The sequence below is a fragment of the Sus scrofa genome, chromosome 4, assembly GCF_054392235.1.
Source record: "Sus scrofa isolate SSC_HxYL_T2T_F1_AM1 chromosome 4, Sscrofa_HxYL_maternal_Yorkshire_Landrace_v2.0, whole genome shotgun sequence".
Lineage (NCBI taxonomy): Eukaryota > Metazoa > Chordata > Mammalia > Artiodactyla > Suidae > Sus > Sus scrofa.
The window spans coordinates 116,165,511-116,182,754 of NC_139386.1; the positions used below are offsets into that span (position 1 = coordinate 116,165,511).

Sequence of the window (17,244 nt, forward strand, 5' to 3'; positions counted from 1 at the left end):
GAGTACATTAGAAAGTGCGAGGTGCCCTGGAGAAAATAAAGCAGAAGATAGGTGAGGGGAGACAAGTTAGGAGGTAGGGATTAACATACACAGGACGATGTATGAAATGGATGTGTAACAACGACCTCCTGTACAGCACAGGGAAATCTACTCAAGGCTCTGTAGTGACCTATATGGGAAAAGAATCTGGAAAGGAATGGATACATGTATGTATATGTACAACCGATTCACTTTGCTATACACCTGAAAGTAACACGACATTGTAAATCAACTATAGTCCAATAAAAATCTAAAGAATAAAATCAAAACCTGAAAAGTAAAGGAAAAATCAAATGTTACCATTACAGATGAAAAATAAAAACCTTTTTTGTGGAATTCCCATTGTGGCTCAGTGGTAACAAACCTGATGAGTATCCACAAGGACTCGGGTTCGATCCCTGACCTTGCTCAATGGGTTAAGGATCTCATGTTGCTATGGCTGTGGCCTAGCTTCTCCTCCTAAAGGCTTCCTGTCTCGAAGTAGAAAACTCCTTACACATACCTAATGGATGTTCAATGATAGTGCTGAGGAACTGCTAGATTTAGAACTCAAGGGAGTTCCTGCTGTGGCCCCAGGGGTTAAGGTTCTGGTGTTGCTGTAGCTGTGGCTTAGGTCTCACAGCTGCGGCTCAAATTGGATCCTTGGCCGGGAACTTCTATATGCTGCACGTGTGGCAAAACAACACCACCACCAAAAACCCTCAAGGACCCGAGGGAAAAATCAATCAAGAGAACAGAGGAGGAGCCCAAGGAGTACACAAAACTAAACCACCCAGAAGAGATGGTGCCCTGAAAGTCTTGAGCAGAAAGTGTTCCTGGTGGGTGAGAGTGATAACTGCTTTACCAGACGCTGGTGGATGAAGTGTAGTTGAGACTGAAGAGTTACCATTGATTGAGTAAGAGTAGTCTTGGTAGAGTTGTGGGGATGAGCGTCAGCTTGGAGTGGACTCAAGAGAGACGGGAAAGAGTGGATTTAGAGACAGTGATTTTAGACATTATAGGAATTCAAAGGGGAGTGGAAAAACAGGGTGGCCGCTGGAAGGGGAAGTGACCTTCAGGAGAAGTTAGGTTGTTTTTTTCTATTTTTTATGGTAGAAATAATAGCATGTTTGAAGATTGATAGGAACGATTCAGCAGATGGGAAAAATGGGTCACTCCAGAGGGAAGGAAGACTTACTGACCTACACTGAGTCAAGACGGGATGGGTCGTTGGGGTGGTCAAAGAGAACGGGTTGAGGGCAGTTCCCATCCTGGCACAGTGGAAACAAATCCGACTAGGAACCATGAGGTTGCCGGTTCGATCCCTGGCCTCTCTCAGTGGGTTAAGGATCTGGTGTTGCCGTGAACTGTGGTGCAGGTTGCAGACGTGGCTCAGATTCCTAGTTGCTGTGGCTGTGGCGTAGGCCAGCAGCTGCAGCACCAATTAAACCCCTAGCCTGGGAACCCCCATATGCTGCATGTGCAGCCCTAAAAAGACAAATAAAATAAAGGCTTCAGTATATTAAAAAAAAGAGAGAGAGAGAGAATGGGTTGGCATTAGAGATTAGCCAGGGTAGTTCATCCAGTTCCTCATTAAAATGACATCATGAAGACTATCTAATGATTTAGAATGATGTTCCTATGACATTTTATTTTACTTTATTTTTTATTTTATTACTTTTTTGGCCTCACCCATGGGCATATGGAAGTTCCCAAGCCAGGGATGGAACTGGCACCTCAGCAGCAACCTGAGCTGCTGCAGTGACAACACTGGATCCTTAACCCTTTGTGCCACAAGGGAATTGATAGATTTATTTATTTATCTAATTATTTATTTAATCTGGGGGGCTTCCCCCACAGCATATAGAAATTCCCAGGCTAGGGGTTGAATCAGAGTCACAACCGGTAGCCTCCAGCCACAGCCGCAGCCATGACAGATCCAAGCCGCATCTGTGACCTATGCCACAGCTTGCAGCAATGCTGGATATTTAACCTGCTGAGTGAGGCCAGGGATCAAACCCGCATCCTCACGGGTACTTGCTAGGGTCTTAACCTGCTGAGCTACAACAGGAACTCTGGAAGTTGATTCTTAAAAAGCAGATCAGGAAACAGTAAGAAGCACAGCATTTACTGAGCACTTACTATGTGCTCTGCATTTTGCAAAGCACCTTTCTGCATTATCTAGCTCTGGAGCTCCTGCTGTGGTGCAGAGGGTTAAGGATGTGATGTGGTCTCAGAGGTGGCAGTGGTTCAATCCACAGCCCAGCGCAGTGGGTTAAGGATTTGGCCTTGGGGAAGCTCTGGCATAGGTCGAAGCTGCAGCTCAGATTCAATCCCTGGCCTGGGAAATTCCATATACTGCAGTGGGGCTGAAAAGGGGGGGGAGCATTATCTTCCTCCTACCAATTCACCCACCCCCTTCAATCAGTTGTCACATCCTTTATCCTCTACCTTCAGCACGTTTTTCATATCCATGACTTTCTATTTGTCCCTCTGCCCCCATCCCAGCGCAGCCCCTCTGTTAACCTCCTCCTTGACCTCTGTGAGATCTCCTGAGCTGGTCTCCTTGCCCCCGTCTCGCTGCTCTCACCTTTCCGCCTACCTCACTCTTACTTACTTCATACGCTGCGCCCCTCTCTCTGCTGGAACTCCTTTAGCCACGCCCCACTTAGGTTCTCACTTTCCCTCCTTGAGTCCTTGTGTTCCTCTCACCTACCCCGCATTTCAGCCATGTGGTCTACTTGCAGTTCTCAGGATCTTTTTCTCGGGCTCCTCCCGCTCTCTGGAAAGCACTCTCCCTCCATCTCTGCCCGTTGAACTTCTACTGATTATTCCAGAAGCAGATTAGGTGCCAACTGTTCAAATATGTTTTCCTTTCCTATCAACTTCTCTATTGCCACTCCCGCGCTGCTTACCATATGTTAACCTTATGTTATCCTTAATACGTCCTTTTGGGGACTTAACTTTCTACTCTATACCCTACCAATATATTTCTACTATATACCCCTATATATTTCTACTACATACCTCTAAAATGCCTATGACATGTCAGGGGTATATAGTAGGTATTTTACATGCGTTATCCAATTTAATTTAATCCTCACAACAGCCTTGTGATTTAGGTGTTACCAACCCCATTTTACAGATCAGGAATCTGAGGCTGTCCGAAGTCAATTAACTTGCTCCAAGTAGCATCTTTACTAAGCGACAGAGTCACCGTTCATTCGCCAAATTGTATTCCAATCCATGCCTGCCAGATCCCTAAGCCCTATGGGCTTTTCAGAACAGACTGGGAAGTCCCTTTGGGGACTATTAGCGCTGGAGCCTCAAGACAAGACAGATCCATGAAAGGCAGTTGCCTGCTCCTCTCTCATTTGATGCAGATGCGTTATGCTGTAGGAAACGCTCCTTTGGCTCTCAGTCAGCACTTAGCCTGGGCTAGCACAGGGCTAAAGAAATGATTCATGAAGCCAAACATCACACAAGGATGTTTAGTTCCACTGGTGACCCTGATTATTGTAAAACCGTGAAAGGAACACCAAGCCCCGGCACACGTTCAGCAATCTAGAACTCCCAGCTCTCGGCCTCCTCCACTTAGGCCCTATCCTAAACCTCTCTGTTTTCTGATTTGATCCAGACGGACGCCGCAGACTTCAGAAACAAAGCGGGAAGAGCATCGCTGTCACTAGGGTCAGCCTTGGTCGAGAAGAATCCCGGCTGTTAATACCTAACATAGACGCACAAGAAATTCATATGAAGATTGACAACAGGAAAGGGTTGGTCTACTCCGAATTGGTTTTTTACCATGTAGGCTTGGAAGTCCCCCAAACTTGTCGGGTCAGTTCTTATTGCCAAACAAACATTATTACAATAATGGGTTTATTCACTTCCTTATTGTTTTGGAGTCGAAGATGTTCAGCAGCGGCCACTGTTTGCTCAAGGGGAGTGTAAACAGGACTTGCTGACGCCTGGGACCAATGAGCATGATTCCTAAGTGGCTTCTACTCCAGCATGGGGTGTGGATCTCATGGTAAAGATGCTGAAAGGGGAAGAGGGCCAGATAATTCTAATTTGTGTTTTATTTGAATTTTCTCTTTCAATCCTCAAAGCAGTCTTTCTTGAGGTAGGTGTTAATGAAATACCCATTCTACAGATGCAAAAACTGGGAGGTACATAACAAACAGGGACTGGAACCCTGGCATAATGAGTTCCACAGCTTTCCACTGCCTTCAGCTGCCACAAGGCCTTTTGCTTAGGCAGATGTTAATCAGTTTAAAAGGACTAAAGAGGAGTTCCCGTTGTGGCGCAGCGGAAACGAATCCAACTAGAAACCGTGGGGTCACGGGTTCGACCCCTGGTCTCACTCAGTGGGTTAAGGATCCGTTGCCATGAGCTGTGGTGTAGGTCAAAGATGCGGCTTGGATCTGGTGTTGCTGTGGCCATGGCATAGGCTGGCGGCTATAGCTCCAATTAGACCCCTAGCCTGGGAACCTCCATATGCCATGGGTGCAGCTCTGAAAAAGATAAAAAAAAAAAAAGGACTAAAGGTAAAATTTGTACACAAGTTAATGCTCTCAAGTATCAAAATTCTGCCCTCCTTCTAAAGCAAGATGGTACAAAGTTAATTGCTTAAATGTCTCATGTTTTCCATCGTCCACAAAGATCTCAACAAGAAGTGGTCATTGAACTCTAAGATTCTTACCTTCCATTCTGGGGACACCCATGTTGGATTCTTAGGCAAGTGAGTTTGCTTGTTGGAACTGGTTATCTCGGTTGGGTAGACCACAGGCCACCAAGGCCAGTAAGCCACAATCACTGACAAAATCATCCTGTCCTCAGTCAGCTTTAAAATAGGCCATAAAGTGGCTGTGTGGAAATGTGGCTGGCCCAGGGCAGGTCATCACTGGAGCTGATACAAGTTACCAAAATTCCCACTGACCGTAGTCACTCATACATATTCATGAATGAAGTCAAATCTCTTTATTTACACAAAAACTCTCTCCTCTCCCCTATCCTTTCACTTTGTAGTCCATAATTTTGTATGTAGAGTCAGAAAGCCTTCACAATAATGTATTGCCACAAGAGACAGGCTCATTGTTGCTAATCAGTAGCTAATAATGACTTATAAAAAATTTCAATCTCTCAAAACCTTAACCAAGTATGACATTTCAGATGAACTGTACTGGGCTAGACTCTTCATGTATTATGAGTTTTTTACATGCGACATAGATAACAGAACTTTTTTTGCTTTCTCCCCTGCAGTTCTTGTAAATATGCTGTTGCTGCCTCTACCATATGGTTTAAAAAAGTTACTCAGAGCAAACCAATTATTATTCCAACACCACAGAAACTGTTTTTTTGCTCTTTAATGCCTTTTTGTATCCCTCCAAAAGAATGTTCAAAAGGCAGTTTGGCTTGGGAAGACATTCAGTACTTATTCTCTGAATCATGTTAGCAAAACTTTAGAAACACCTTGAAAAAGGCTTACGACATATGTAAGCAAAAGTCCAGAGAAAGGAAGTAGGCATTGGCAGAATGTGAGATATTAGAGCTGAAAGTCTGGTCAAAGGTGGATCATACACTGTCAGGTACATTAAAGAAAGTGTGTATGGGGGGGGGGGGCGCAAACTATAAAAAAAGATCCACGTTTAGGAGCCAGCAAGGTAACAGGATGTTTCATACCCAGGGGAGAGAGGAGATGGGGTCCCTCTCAACGACCTCCCACCTTCATACTGCTTTTTTAAAGCCATGATCAAACCACAAGGACTCCCATGTCCATCCACTGTTTTCTGCCGGCCTTCCAAACTCGTCTTACCCCACTTCTCTCTTTTCCCACTTTCTATTTTGCCCCTCTATACATCATCTTTTTGTTTTCAATCACTTTAAAGGTAATGTCATTGCAGCTGGGAAAAGTCCATGTCTTCTTCCCTCATTTCCGAGTCCAGGGACTCAGTTCCCTCCTGAGCTCCTTGGAGCTGGGACCTTTCCCCTGAGCTCAGCAGCCCAAGCTGTGAGGATGATCTATTCTGTGAGTCCTCTAGTGGGTTGGCCTCTCCATGACGCCAGTCTGCTCCTCTTCCCCCCACCCCCGCGCCTTATCCCCAAAGAAACCTAAACTCCGTGGCCTCTGAAACTGTCCGTGCCCAGATCCCAACGTCTCCGCCAGGATCCAATATTTTGTCGACCCAAGTGGGGTCGGCCGGGGAGGACAGTACCTCTTTGCAGGCGTGAAGCTCCAGTCCCGCTCCCTGAGTCACCTGGAAGGCGGTCCCAACCCAGAGCAGCAGCCGCAGAAGCCGGAGTGTGCGCCGCTCAGTTCTTCCCCTGCCTCTGGCAGAGGGATGGAGGCTGTGCCCAGGCTCAGCCATAGTGTTGTTCTGAGCGAGCGGCAGCAGCGGCTCAGGTGCTGCGTCTGTAGCTACTGAAGGCGGAAAAAAAGGGGAGGGAGGTTCACAGGGGGAGGATGCAAGGGGCTGGGCTCGCTTCAGTCACCTCCCTGCGGCTACGCCAAGGCCGCCCATCCTTCCTCCTCCCTCCTTCCTCTTCTCCTCCTATCCACGTCGCCTTGGCAACCGCCTCCTCTTTGCCTCCGCGCGGGTGGGGCAGGGACCACGCGCTCCTCTGCCGCTCACCTGCCGGTCGCCATAGCAGCCGCCGCCGCTGGCGCGCGCGGCGTGGAAATGCACGCGCCCAGGATCTGCAACGGGCCCAACAGGCGCGCACAGGGCTCGTGTAAAGAACGCGGTGGAAACCACCTCCAAACCGTCGCCATCTAATTCATTATTTCGGGCCATCGACTACTTATGAGCATCTCTAATTTTGCAGACGTGGCACTTGATAAATCCTTATTAAGCACTTCTGTGCGAAGTGATAAATGATTGAGATGCCGCCTCTCCTCCAAAGGTTATAGCCTAAAAGAGTGACCCCGGTACCGCAACAGCCACTTCTAGAGATCTTCTTTCTTCTTTCTCTCTCTTTCTTTCCTTCTTTCCTCTCTTGTTTTGCCGCAGCGGCGGCTTGTGGAAGTTCCCGGGCCAGGGAACGAACCTGCGCCACAGAAGCGACCTGGACCCCTGCAGTGACAACGCCAGATCCTTAACCCACTGTGCCACAAGTGCACTCCTGGAGACCTTACTTTTATCCCGTCAAACCTATCCGTGCCTTGACAACAGGCTCTATGTGAAGCCCTGAGGCTCGCGTAGTTAAATAGAGTTAAAGCAAGGAAAGTTTGCTTTAGCTAGCAATTTTCCAAGCACAGCAACTGGATTCTTCTGTCTCTTGACATCCTCATTCTCTCATAGCTTTGAGAAATCCTTTTGTTAGATGCCAGAGAGAAGAACATTTCTGGGGCATCTTTTAGGAATTTTTTCCACAACTGAAATCTTTTGCAGAAGACCCGTACAATGGGACGTCGACGTTTTTCACCGAAGACTCAGGATTGCAAATCCAGCGCTCCTTGGCATACTCTGCGGTGCTTCACGCTGTATTCCTGATAGTTTCTTCCGAGGGGCCTCCCGCGTTGGACCGCCAGGTGGCGCCCTTCTCCGAGGAACTTCACCTCAGTCGCAGGGGGCGGGGCTGTTGCCTGGCAACTGAAATCGGGCGTTCCAAACAATTGGGACCCGCGATTCTCCGCGCGCGAAGGTGTGTGCGGCTGCGCGGGCCTCTCGTCCCTCTAAAGAGCGTCTCGCTCGGCATTTTACCATGCCTCTCACCCGAGACCCTTTCCAGCATTCCACGTTGGATAACGATGATTCCTACTTGGGAAAAATACGGGCTTCCAAGGTACTGAGGTTTCTTGCACATATTCCCCGCAGTGTCGACGGCATTCTTTTTTCTGTCAGCGTGACGGGAAGAGATAGTAACTTAACCGGGCTCTGGTGAGGACGGTGAGTGAGGGACCGGATAAGTCCGCCTTCTGCCTGCCTCCATGTTCCCATATTCAGGTCTGACAGCGTTTCAGAAGTGCTTTTGAGCAGAGAGAAGTAGAGCTTTAGTCCGGGAACCAGGGGCACTGGCAGCCCCTTGGTATAAGGGGACTTACACAAGCCACGCCCAGGTTCCGCCCAGCCACCCTTTACCCTCTTTGGAAGACTGTTCTCTGAAGAGGTAGGATCTGTGGAGTGGGAAAGAATCCTCTGAAAACCACAGGTCACGCTTTATACATGTCTTCTGATTCATGCTGGAATGTGTATATATAAGTGTGTTTAATGTTGGTGGCCAGTGATTTGGGAATTTAGGTGAATTTTTTTCCCTGGTAGAAGCATTTGAGATGTTTGAAGTGGTGCAAAATACAGATAATAACAAAATCAAAGAACTCCCTTTTGTTTGTTCAACATTTATTATGTACCATATGCCAGGCCCCCTACTAAACACGGAGGATGTATAGATAAATTAGATGTAGCTCCTGTTCCCAGGGAACTCTAGTAGAAAAGCCAGACGGGCAACAGCAACAGCAAAAGTGCTTGCACAACAGCACATGTGTTGTGACAGTCATATGTAATATGTCGTGGGAGACAGCAACTTTAAAGGAAAGCTTCCAGAGCAGGTGAGTTGTGACATCCAAATATGAGTTAGCTGGACCAGGGGAGCGAAGAGGTGGAATGTGAGTTAGGAAGAAGGAAACAGGAACCAGACATTCAAGGCAAAGGAAGCAGCAGCTGTATAGACATGGAGAGGCGAGTCTCTTAGAGGACAAAGAGTCCAGAGTGGCTGAAGTGTTAGTGTGAAATAGAGGAGCAGAGGGGCGGAAGCTGAAGTGACCCTGTTTGGAGTGAGTGTGCTGAGCATACCATGCTAGTGAACTAGGTTTTCGTCCTGGGGAACCCTTACATCCAGCACTGGAGTGACATGCTGGATGGGTGTGGTAGCAAGCACAAGTGGCAATGGATTGGATAGGATGTCAGTGGGACAAGAGGAATCAGCTCAGAGGCTGGTGCAGTGATCTCCAGAAGGAGTAATGGATCTAAAACAGTGATGCAGGAGTTTCCATGTGGCACAGTGGAAACGAATCCGACTAGTATCCATGAGGATGCAGGTTCCATCCCTGGACTCTCTCAGTGGGTTGGGGATCCAGTGTTGTCGTGAGCTGTGTGTAGGTCACAGACTCAGCTTGGATCCTGCATTGTTGTGGCTGTGGGGTAGGCCAGGGGCTACAGCTCCGATTCGACCCCTAGCCTGGGAATTTCCATATGCCTCAGGTGTGGCCCTTAAAAAAAGCAAAAAATAAAAATAAAAAATAAAAAAGTCGGAGTTCCCGTCGTGGCTCAGTGGTTAACGAATCCGACTAGGAACCATGAGGTTGCAGGTTCGATCCCTGGCCTTGCTCAGTGGGTTAAGGATCTGGCATTGCTGTGAGCTGTGGTGTAGGTCGCAGACGCGGCTCAGATCTGGCATTGCCGTGGCTCTGGCGTAGGCTGGTGGCAACAGCTTCGATTAGACCCCTAGCCTGGGAACCTCCATATGCCACGGGTGGGGCCCTAAAAAGACAGACAAAAAAAAAAAAAAAGTCATGCAAGTGATGCAGGGGGTGGCAAAGACACAAAGGACAGGACTGTTTGGGCTTTGTTGCTAAATAGATGTGGGCCCAAGAGAGGGTAGGGTAGCTCCTAGATTTCTGAGGACTTAGTTGATACCATTTACTGAGTAAGGTGTCCAGAGGAAGCAGGTTTGGGGAGAAAGGTGTTGAGATTGTGTAGCTGCTGCTTTTGGGGTGCGTGTGGGACAGCGATGAGTAGTTGGCAAATGGTTGAGAGCTGGGGGTTGAAGATATCTGGAAGCTGTGGTGTTCACATGGTAGTTGAAGCCATAGGAAGGAATAAGCTCATCCAGTGAATGAGAGTCAGGCTGAAACGAAACCCCTGGAGAATACCACGAAGGGCAGAGCCAGAAAGCAGAGCTGAGAAGGAAGCTGAGAATAGCCAGAGGCAGGAGGAAACCCAGGAGGAGCTGGACCCACATAGGATGGAGAGAACATTTCGTGGAATCAGAGTCGTGGTGCCAGAAACTGCAGAGGTCAAATAAGATCAGGTCTGGAAAGGATCCACCTGGCCTTGCCACAAAGGCCACTGGTTACCAGCAAGAGCAGTTTCAGGAGGTGCTCAAAGTAGAGGCCAGACTGCAGTGGGCTGAGGAGGGGATGGGACGGGAGGAAGTGGAGGTGGTAAGTCTCAGCTCAGGAGGGAAGGCCATAGAGTGGCAGCCGGATGGTGAAGGGATAAGAAGCTGGTGCCGGGGATGTGAGGAAAGGAGGAGGACACTGGAGCACCGGGAAGGACTGGGTTCAGGGGAGAAGCATTATTCTTGGGTAAAAGGGTCTTCCCTTGCTCTGAGATGGAAGGAAGGTGGATGTGGACGTGGCCCGCATGCTTGACAGGCTGGATTTTCTCCGTGAAAGACCATGTCACCCTTCTGCTGACAGAAATGAGCCTTATGTAGCCTTCGGGGAATGAAAGGAATGCTGCCTATGCTGGAATCATATGTATATTTGTAGTTTTCCCATTTCATTTTTCATCTTTCTTGGAGATAGCATAGTGCCTGGTGCATACCATTCAATTAATGCCTAATTGAGTGAAGTCACACAGCACTTCGTAATATACAAAGGGGAAGAGGAGGGTCCAGCATCAGATAGGTTGAATGAGGTTTTTTCCTAGGTTGTAGTTGTACTCACTAGAAGTCGGTCACTGATTCAATCCATATTTCATTGTATTTATTTATTTTTGCTTTTTTAGGGCCACACGTGCAGCATATGGAGGCTTCCCGGCTAGGGGTCGACGTAGAGCTGCAGCTGCAGGCACAGCAATGCAGGATCCAAGCTCTGTCTTCCACCTACACCTCCTGTCCATACCTCTACACCACTGTCTACACCACTGTCCACAGCTCCTGACAACGCCAGATCCTTTACCCACTGAGTGTCTTCCACCTACACCACAGCTCCTGACAACGCCAGATCCTTTACTACTGAGCAAGGCCAGGGATTGAACCCGCATCCTCATGGATACTAGCTGGGTTCTTAACCCACTGAGCCACAAGGGGAACTCCCCAGTGTTTCCTTTTAGAACACCACGTGCTAGGTTCTGGGGATGCAGTGGTGAACAACAGGGCACTTTACACGTGATGAAGACATCAGCTATGCGCTTTTCACACTCATACGTGTGGGGTTTCATTTGGAGGACGGACTGTCCAATGAACTTCCGACATTCCCACAGTCATAGAGACCCTTCCCTGCTTACTGAAACATTTTTCCTCACCTGCCTAGGCCCTGCACTCTCCTGATTCTGTCTCTGATTGCCCTCTGGTGTGTCCTCCACCTGCCCCAGCCCAGTTACAACCTCGTGCAGCCCTCAGGAACCATCTCTCCCTTTTTGAGCAGGCTCCTTTTTGCAGGCTGCAGCCACCAGGTCATGTGGATGACCCCCAGGTCCCCATGACTTGTTCTGAGCTCTCCCATTTCACACCTGTTAACTGCATCAGGATGTCTCACCTCTTCTTCAAACTCAGGACTTCTGAACCTGAGCTCATCCTCTTGCCCATCTGCTCCCCACCCTTCACCCCCTGTCCCACCTCACCCCTTTCCCTGTATTCCTGGCTCATTTCTCTCAGTTCTAAGATAGAAAACTTAGGAGGGTCACAAGCCTGGGAGTCTTGCCCCATATTGTTCTTCTTGTAGATGTTGGCGATTCAGTGCAAACAGGATGGAATAAGGGGATGGATGTCAAGGAAGCTACCGCATCACCAAGGCCTCCTGTAACCAGGTCCTGGGTGTGGTTTCTTTTGCAGAAACTGCCATATAAGAACCCAACTCACCTCGCTCAGCAACAGGAACCCTGGTGTCGGCTCAGCTCAACTGCCACAATCACCTCAATGAGGCGGGATGCTTGTTTTTTTGATCCTGAGGTACCTAGCATGGGAATGCTATTTCTCTTTATATCCACTTAGGATTAATTAATATCTTTTTGGAAAGGTGATCTGTCCCTGACTGCTTTAGCGTCTATGTCTTGTCCCCAATCCAAGATCCTATCAGATCTAAAACCAAATACCAACTTACCTGGCCTCTAGGAAGTCAGAAAGCTTGGGTTTTGCTCCAGTTGATTACCTGGAGCACATCATTCTCTCGTTATGCCTGTGAATGAGGTAAGGCCCATTAAGCTCAAGTCAAGGACATTTAGTGATTCCCTGGTCCCCAGGACAGCTCCCCACTCCTTGGACCAAACCAGGACAGTTCTGAACGATTAAGAATTACGGAGTCACCAGGTACGCTAATTTGGTGTGTAAGGAACTGGTGGATCTCAGGCCCAAAAGGGGTTCACCTGCTTTGGGGAAAGAGTAGAAGAACCCAATAGAAACCGACTAGCGCGGGTGCCAGGGTGGCAAGTTAACCCTGGGGGGTTGGCTTCCTCTGTAGATACCGAAGGATGACCTGGATTTCCGCTTGTCAGCCTTATACAACCACCACTCGGGGACATTCAAGAACAAGAGCGAGATACTGATACACCAGGAGACCATCCAGGATACGCATGGGTAAGTGGGTGGAGGCGGAGTCTCTCCCACTAAGGACAGTGCCATCCAATCGTGTAAGGTAGTGGCACCTGGGAAATTAACCATCAATTGGAACTTGTCTCTTTTTATTTATTTATTTTTAACAGCTGCTCGTGTGGCATATGAAAGTTTCTGGGCTGGGGGTCGAATCAGAGCTGCAGCTGCCTACCTATGCCTATGCCACACCGATCTGAGCTGTATTTGTGATCTATGCTGCACCTTGCTGGATCCTTAACCCATTGAGCAAGGCCAGGGATTGAACCCAAATCCTCATGGACACTATGTCAGGTTCTTAACCCACTGAGCCACCACGGGAACTCCCTGTAGTTTTTGTGTCTGCATCTGTAATACAACTTGTTTTTGTTTCCTAAAATGAACACACATCCTCCAAGATTGTGCTCATCTGCATAAACACAATTTTTGATTAATTCCACAGGGCCTTTGGCTGCTTTTCTTTATTTTTTGGCCACACCCACAGAATTTGATCCTGGGGCCGGGGATCAAATCGAGCCACAGCTGCAACCTACACCACAGTTGCAGCAATGTCAGAGCCTTGACCAGCTGCACCATAGTGGGAACTCTTGCTTTTTTTTTTTTTTTTTTTTTTGGGGGGGTCTTTTTAGGACCACACCTGCAGCATAGGGGTCCATTTGGTGCTTTGGCCACCGGCCTACACCACAGCCACAGCAACACAAGATTCAAGCCGTGTCTGCAACCTACACACCACAGCTCATGGCAATGCCAGGTCCTTAACCCACTGAGTGAAGCCAGGGATCGAACCCGTGTCCTTATGGATACTAGTTGGGTTTGTTAACCACTGAGCCACAATGGGAACTCCAGGCTGCTGTATTTTTGAGGTTGCATGCAATTCTTTTCCTCCTTACCTTCCTTCTCCGAACTGACTTCACTCTCCCCTGTTCTTCCCCATGTCATCTTCTAGAATCAAGATCCAGTTCCCTGGAGAATCTTTACCCCCTCCCCAGCCACCCCCCATCACTTCCCAAGCTAACATCAGACACTGGATCAACCCTAAGAAGGAGTCTATTCACAGCATCCAGGGATCCATAGGTAAGGGTGAGAAGACTGAAGGACCAAAGGCAGATGGGTGGTACAAGAGCTTTTCTAAAAGGATACGAGAGGAGTTCCTGTGGTAACGAACCTGACTCTCTGGGAGGACTCAGGTTCGATCCCTGGCCTCACTCAGTAGGTTAAGGATCTGGCCTTGGCCATGAGCTGCGGTGTAGGTCACAGATGAAGCTTGGATCCCTCGTTGCTGTGGCCAGCAGCTATAGCTGATTCGAGCCCTAGCCTGGGAACTTCCATGTGCCGCAAGTGCTGCCCTAAAAAGACCAAAAAAAAAAAAAAAAGAAAAAGAAAAAGAAAAAGAAAATCAGGGAGTTGAGGTGATTGGTTATTAGGAACATCAGGCGTAACTGAGAGTCTGGGAACAGCAGTGATTAAGATGGCACTTAATACCAGGGGACATGCTGACCAGAGAGCTAGAAGTAAATTCAGTTTTTCAGAGCCTCTTCATCAGCCTTACGTCTAGGAGGCAAAAATATTCAGCAAAAGACAAACCTGAGAGTGGAAGACCTATCGCTAACCTCCCATCAGCCCTCTCTGTGCCAGGTTCTGCCATGGTTAGAACCGTCTCCATAGTGCCCATAAACGTATGGGTGGTGACAGGTTCTCAGAAAAGGCAGAGCGTCTGAAATTCACAGCCCACTCCTTCTCTCTTCTCCACAGTGTCCCCCCACACTGCAGCTACCAACAGAGGTTATTCCCGGAAGAATGACGGTGGCTTTTTCTCCACCTAAGTGTTGACAGGCCCCAGACTAATTAATCGTGTGGGACATCCTTCGCCCGCCTACATTAAAGAGGTTTGTGTAAGACGAAGCCGTTGTGTGTTATCCACAGACTGCAAGGTGCCACTTGACTACTCTTGAAATATGGACATTTCTCAACTTCCAGAAACTAGTCCTGGTGGGCATATTTGCAACTCAGAAAGTGATCTTGCCAAAAAGATACAGATCTAGGACAAAACAGCACTGTTTTTGGCAGGAGACAGGGATTCACATTTTGTCAGCTGGAGTCAATCCAACCAACAGATATCACCCATTCGACATTTCTTGCAAACCTTTATGTGTCTGGCACTAAGTGTTGGGGAAACAATGAGCTTATAAACACTGTAATTTTAGTAGCACTAACATTCATGCTGAGGTCAGACTTAACTGATTTCAGACCTCCTGGATTTAGTCACCTGATGGATTCTACCTTCCCATGAGGACTCTATCTTCCTGGTGCTGGCTCCTTGCCATTGTTCATTCTCTTCCCTCTGCTACTTTTTGCCTGGGAGTCAATTCCCTTTTCTCTGCCTTGATTTGTGCTGTGATATATAGCCCCCTAGTCTTAGAAACAGGACTCAACAATCTGGTGCTGGGGTCTAAAGGTACCTAAAAACTGATGCATTAATGTGGCTTCTTAAATCACCAAGTAACTCACAGGAACCTGCTGTTAGAATGAGCAAGAAATGGCAGACCGGAGTTCTCGTCTTGGCTCAGTGGTTAACGAACCTGACTGGCATCCATGAGGACTCGGGTTTGGTCCCTGGCCTTGTTCAGTGGGTTAAGGTTCTGGCATTGCCGTGAGCTGTGGTGTAGGTTGTAGACTCAGCTCAGATCCTGAGTTGCTGTGGCTGTGGCGTAGGCCGGTGGCTACAGCTCTGATTTGACATGGGAACCTCCACATGTCACTGGTACAGCCCTAAAAGACAAAAAAGAAAGAAAAAAAGAAATGGCAGACCTTTTAGAATTATTGTACTAAGTTCCCATTTCTCTTCACCTCCCCTTTTTTTTGGCCACCTGGTGGCATGTGGAGTTCCCTGGGCCAGGGATCCGATTCCAGCCACAGTTGTAACCTAAGCCACAGGCAACAGGGGCCAGGGATCAAACCTTGGTCCCAAGGCTCCCAAGATGCTGCCAATCCCATTGTGCCATAGCAAGAACTCCAGGTTCCCATTTCTAAGCCTAGACAGCATACGCATTGCTGAATAATTCAGATATAAAAGGGCTTCTTCCTGGTACTCAGGTGCAGGGCCCTTAAATCACCAACCCATCACAGCCCCTCTTCCCCAGAGATACTCCAGTCTATTCAGTGGCAATATTGTTTCAGTTCTCATTATTTAGAATGGCTCTGGTTCATCACCTCACGTGGGTTGATAACATCAAATTTATTATTGCCATCCATGCATGGCAGCTTTTAAAAATACAGATTCCTAGACGTCCCTGATAATTCTAATTCAGTAAATCTGGTTGCGGGTCCCTGGAATCTGAGTTCTAATAAACTCTCCAAATTCTCTTAGGGATATACACACATCTAGACATGCATGTAAACCTCTATCCCTTTGCGGCAGGCACTGTAGAGTGCCTTTATACCCGGGGCACCAGTGTTGGCACCATACAAAAGAATCATCGTTGCAAGGCGGGCCTAAAGAAAAGGAGGCGGCTAGGGAAGAAAAAAAGCTGCAGCAGGAACAAGGCCTCCGTCGACGTTTAGCTTCCGCTCCCGCAGGCGGGGAGATGGCTCATTCAACCTCCACCAGCGGCCCGGGGCCGCCGACCGTTGACACGTTAGCCCCAACGCCGCGGGCTGCCGTGCACTGGAGCCGGGCTCAGATCAGAATCGCCTCGATAATCAGCGGCCCGGGACGAGCCCGGCCTCGTCTATCTGATCAATTCATCACGTCTGAGCGCCGGGCCCCGTAGGCTCGGCTCCGGGACCGCGGCGTTGCCACCGCCCATTGGGCCTCGCTGCACAGCGCCCCAAGAAAAGGGCTTCGCAGGAGGTGAGCCTTTCATTTCGGGTCGGCCCGGCGGGGCTGGAGTCACAACCCGATCAAATAAGATCAAGGTGTAGGCCGGGGGAGGGGCACGGGGGCGGGAGCACGCACTCGCCTTGCACGCACCACGCGCACTCACATTCACGCATCCACTCACACATTCGGCCCGCACGCGCCTTCCACGCAACTCCTCATCACAGCACACTGCAACCTCACCCCCGGCCGCTCTCCCTCCGGTTCCGGAGCGGAAGTCTGCACCCTGCTTTAAACCCTCTGCACGCCCTACCCCGCCCCGGAGGATTCTGAGAGGAACCATCCAGCACAGGCCTTCCCCGTGTGCGCACTTTGCTGCCCTCGCGTGGCTCGGAGGGGAACCCAGGGCCCAGGTAAAGGCGGAACAAGTTCCCACAAAACTGAATCGTGAATGCCTTTTGATCTTTGTGCAGCTACATATTTATAATCCATATCTATAGCTTTTCTTTGATCTTTGATCCAAGTACTGGATATAAGATGATTCAATCTCCGGAGGTCTCTAAGTGAATGATTCCTTTCCCAGGGAGAAGGCAATTCCTGGTCATTACCAACATCAACTTCCCAGGAGCTCCTCCAAAGGACGAAGGCAAACATCATTTTACCAAAGACAAAGGTGAGCACAGATTACTGAAATCCAAGGACTAAGTAGTCAGACTAGCCTTGAAATGAATAAAGATAGGAAGGCATATCCTTATCTTCAGAGAGCCCTCCTGCCATCTGGAACTTGCTTTGGTAGTCATATTGCTGAATCGTTTACTTTCAAAGTCATTAAAACATCTTTCAAATTCCAGAATGATTTCAAAAAAAAAAAAAAAAAA

The 17,244-nt window shown here is 48.5% G+C and overlaps 2 protein-coding genes and 1 non-coding gene across 9 annotated transcripts in view; 1 reads left to right on the forward strand and 2 right to left on the reverse strand.

Moving 5' to 3' along the window:
- Positions 1 to 16,632, reverse strand: part of ELAPOR1 (endosome-lysosome associated apoptosis and autophagy regulator 1) — a 79,256-nt gene extending 62,624 nt beyond the window's left edge. Inside the window, exons 1-3 of one of the 2 annotated variants that reach the window (XM_085023747.1) lie at positions 13,690 to 16,632; positions 12,065 to 12,165; positions 6,234 to 7,986 (exon numbers count right to left, since the gene is read on the reverse strand). In XM_085023747.1, coding sequence (XP_084879873.1) covers positions 6,234 to 6,386 — 153 coding nt within the window. In that variant the 5' untranslated portion in view covers positions 6,387 to 7,986; positions 12,065 to 12,165; positions 13,690 to 16,632. Of the gene's footprint in view, positions 1 to 6,233; positions 7,987 to 12,064; positions 12,166 to 13,689 lie in introns of those variants that run through there. The other variant, XM_005663592.4, reaches the window with a different exon arrangement.
- Positions 7,638 to 14,451, forward strand: CFAP276 (cilia and flagella associated protein 276). 6 transcript variants are annotated; one of them, XM_085023752.1, is made up of 6 exons: positions 7,638 to 7,803; positions 7,965 to 8,127; positions 11,797 to 11,913; positions 12,422 to 12,537; positions 13,496 to 13,623; positions 14,302 to 14,451. In XM_085023752.1, the coding sequence occupies exons 3-6, from the start codon at positions 11,881 to 11,883 to the stop codon at positions 14,370 to 14,372; spliced, it is 348 nt and encodes a 115-aa protein (XP_084879878.1). In that variant the 5' UTR covers positions 7,638 to 7,803; positions 7,965 to 8,127; positions 11,797 to 11,880; the 3' UTR covers positions 14,373 to 14,451. The 6 variants fall into 6 exon arrangements, with proteins under 6 accessions (XP_084879878.1, XP_084879875.1, XP_084879876.1 ...); XM_085023749.1 differs by lacking the exon at positions 7,965 to 8,127 and adding an exon at positions 12,204 to 12,270 and having other exon boundaries at positions 12,456 to 12,537; XM_085023751.1 differs by lacking the exon at positions 7,638 to 7,803 and adding an exon at positions 12,204 to 12,270 and having other exon boundaries at positions 7,992 to 8,127; positions 12,456 to 12,537.
- Positions 16,226 to 16,635, reverse strand: LOC146404209 (small Cajal body-specific RNA 2). Its single transcript, XR_014845031.1, has one exon.
- Positions 16,636 to 17,244: the final 609 nt, after the last annotated feature.

Excerpts from the sequence above, each read along its gene's own strand:
- CFAP276 (XM_085023749.1), top strand. The coding sequence starts at position 7,723 with ATGCCTCTCACCCGAGACCCTTTCCAGCATTCCACGTTGGATAACGAT. Across the intron at positions 11,914-12,203 it reads CTTGTTTTTTTGATCCTGAG|GACAGCTCCCCACTCCTTGG; the intron begins GTACCTAGCATG and ends CCTGGTCCCCAG. Across the intron at positions 12,538-13,495 it reads ACCATCCAGGATACGCATGG|AATCAAGATCCAGTTCCCTG; the intron begins GTAAGTGGGTGG and ends GTCATCTTCTAG.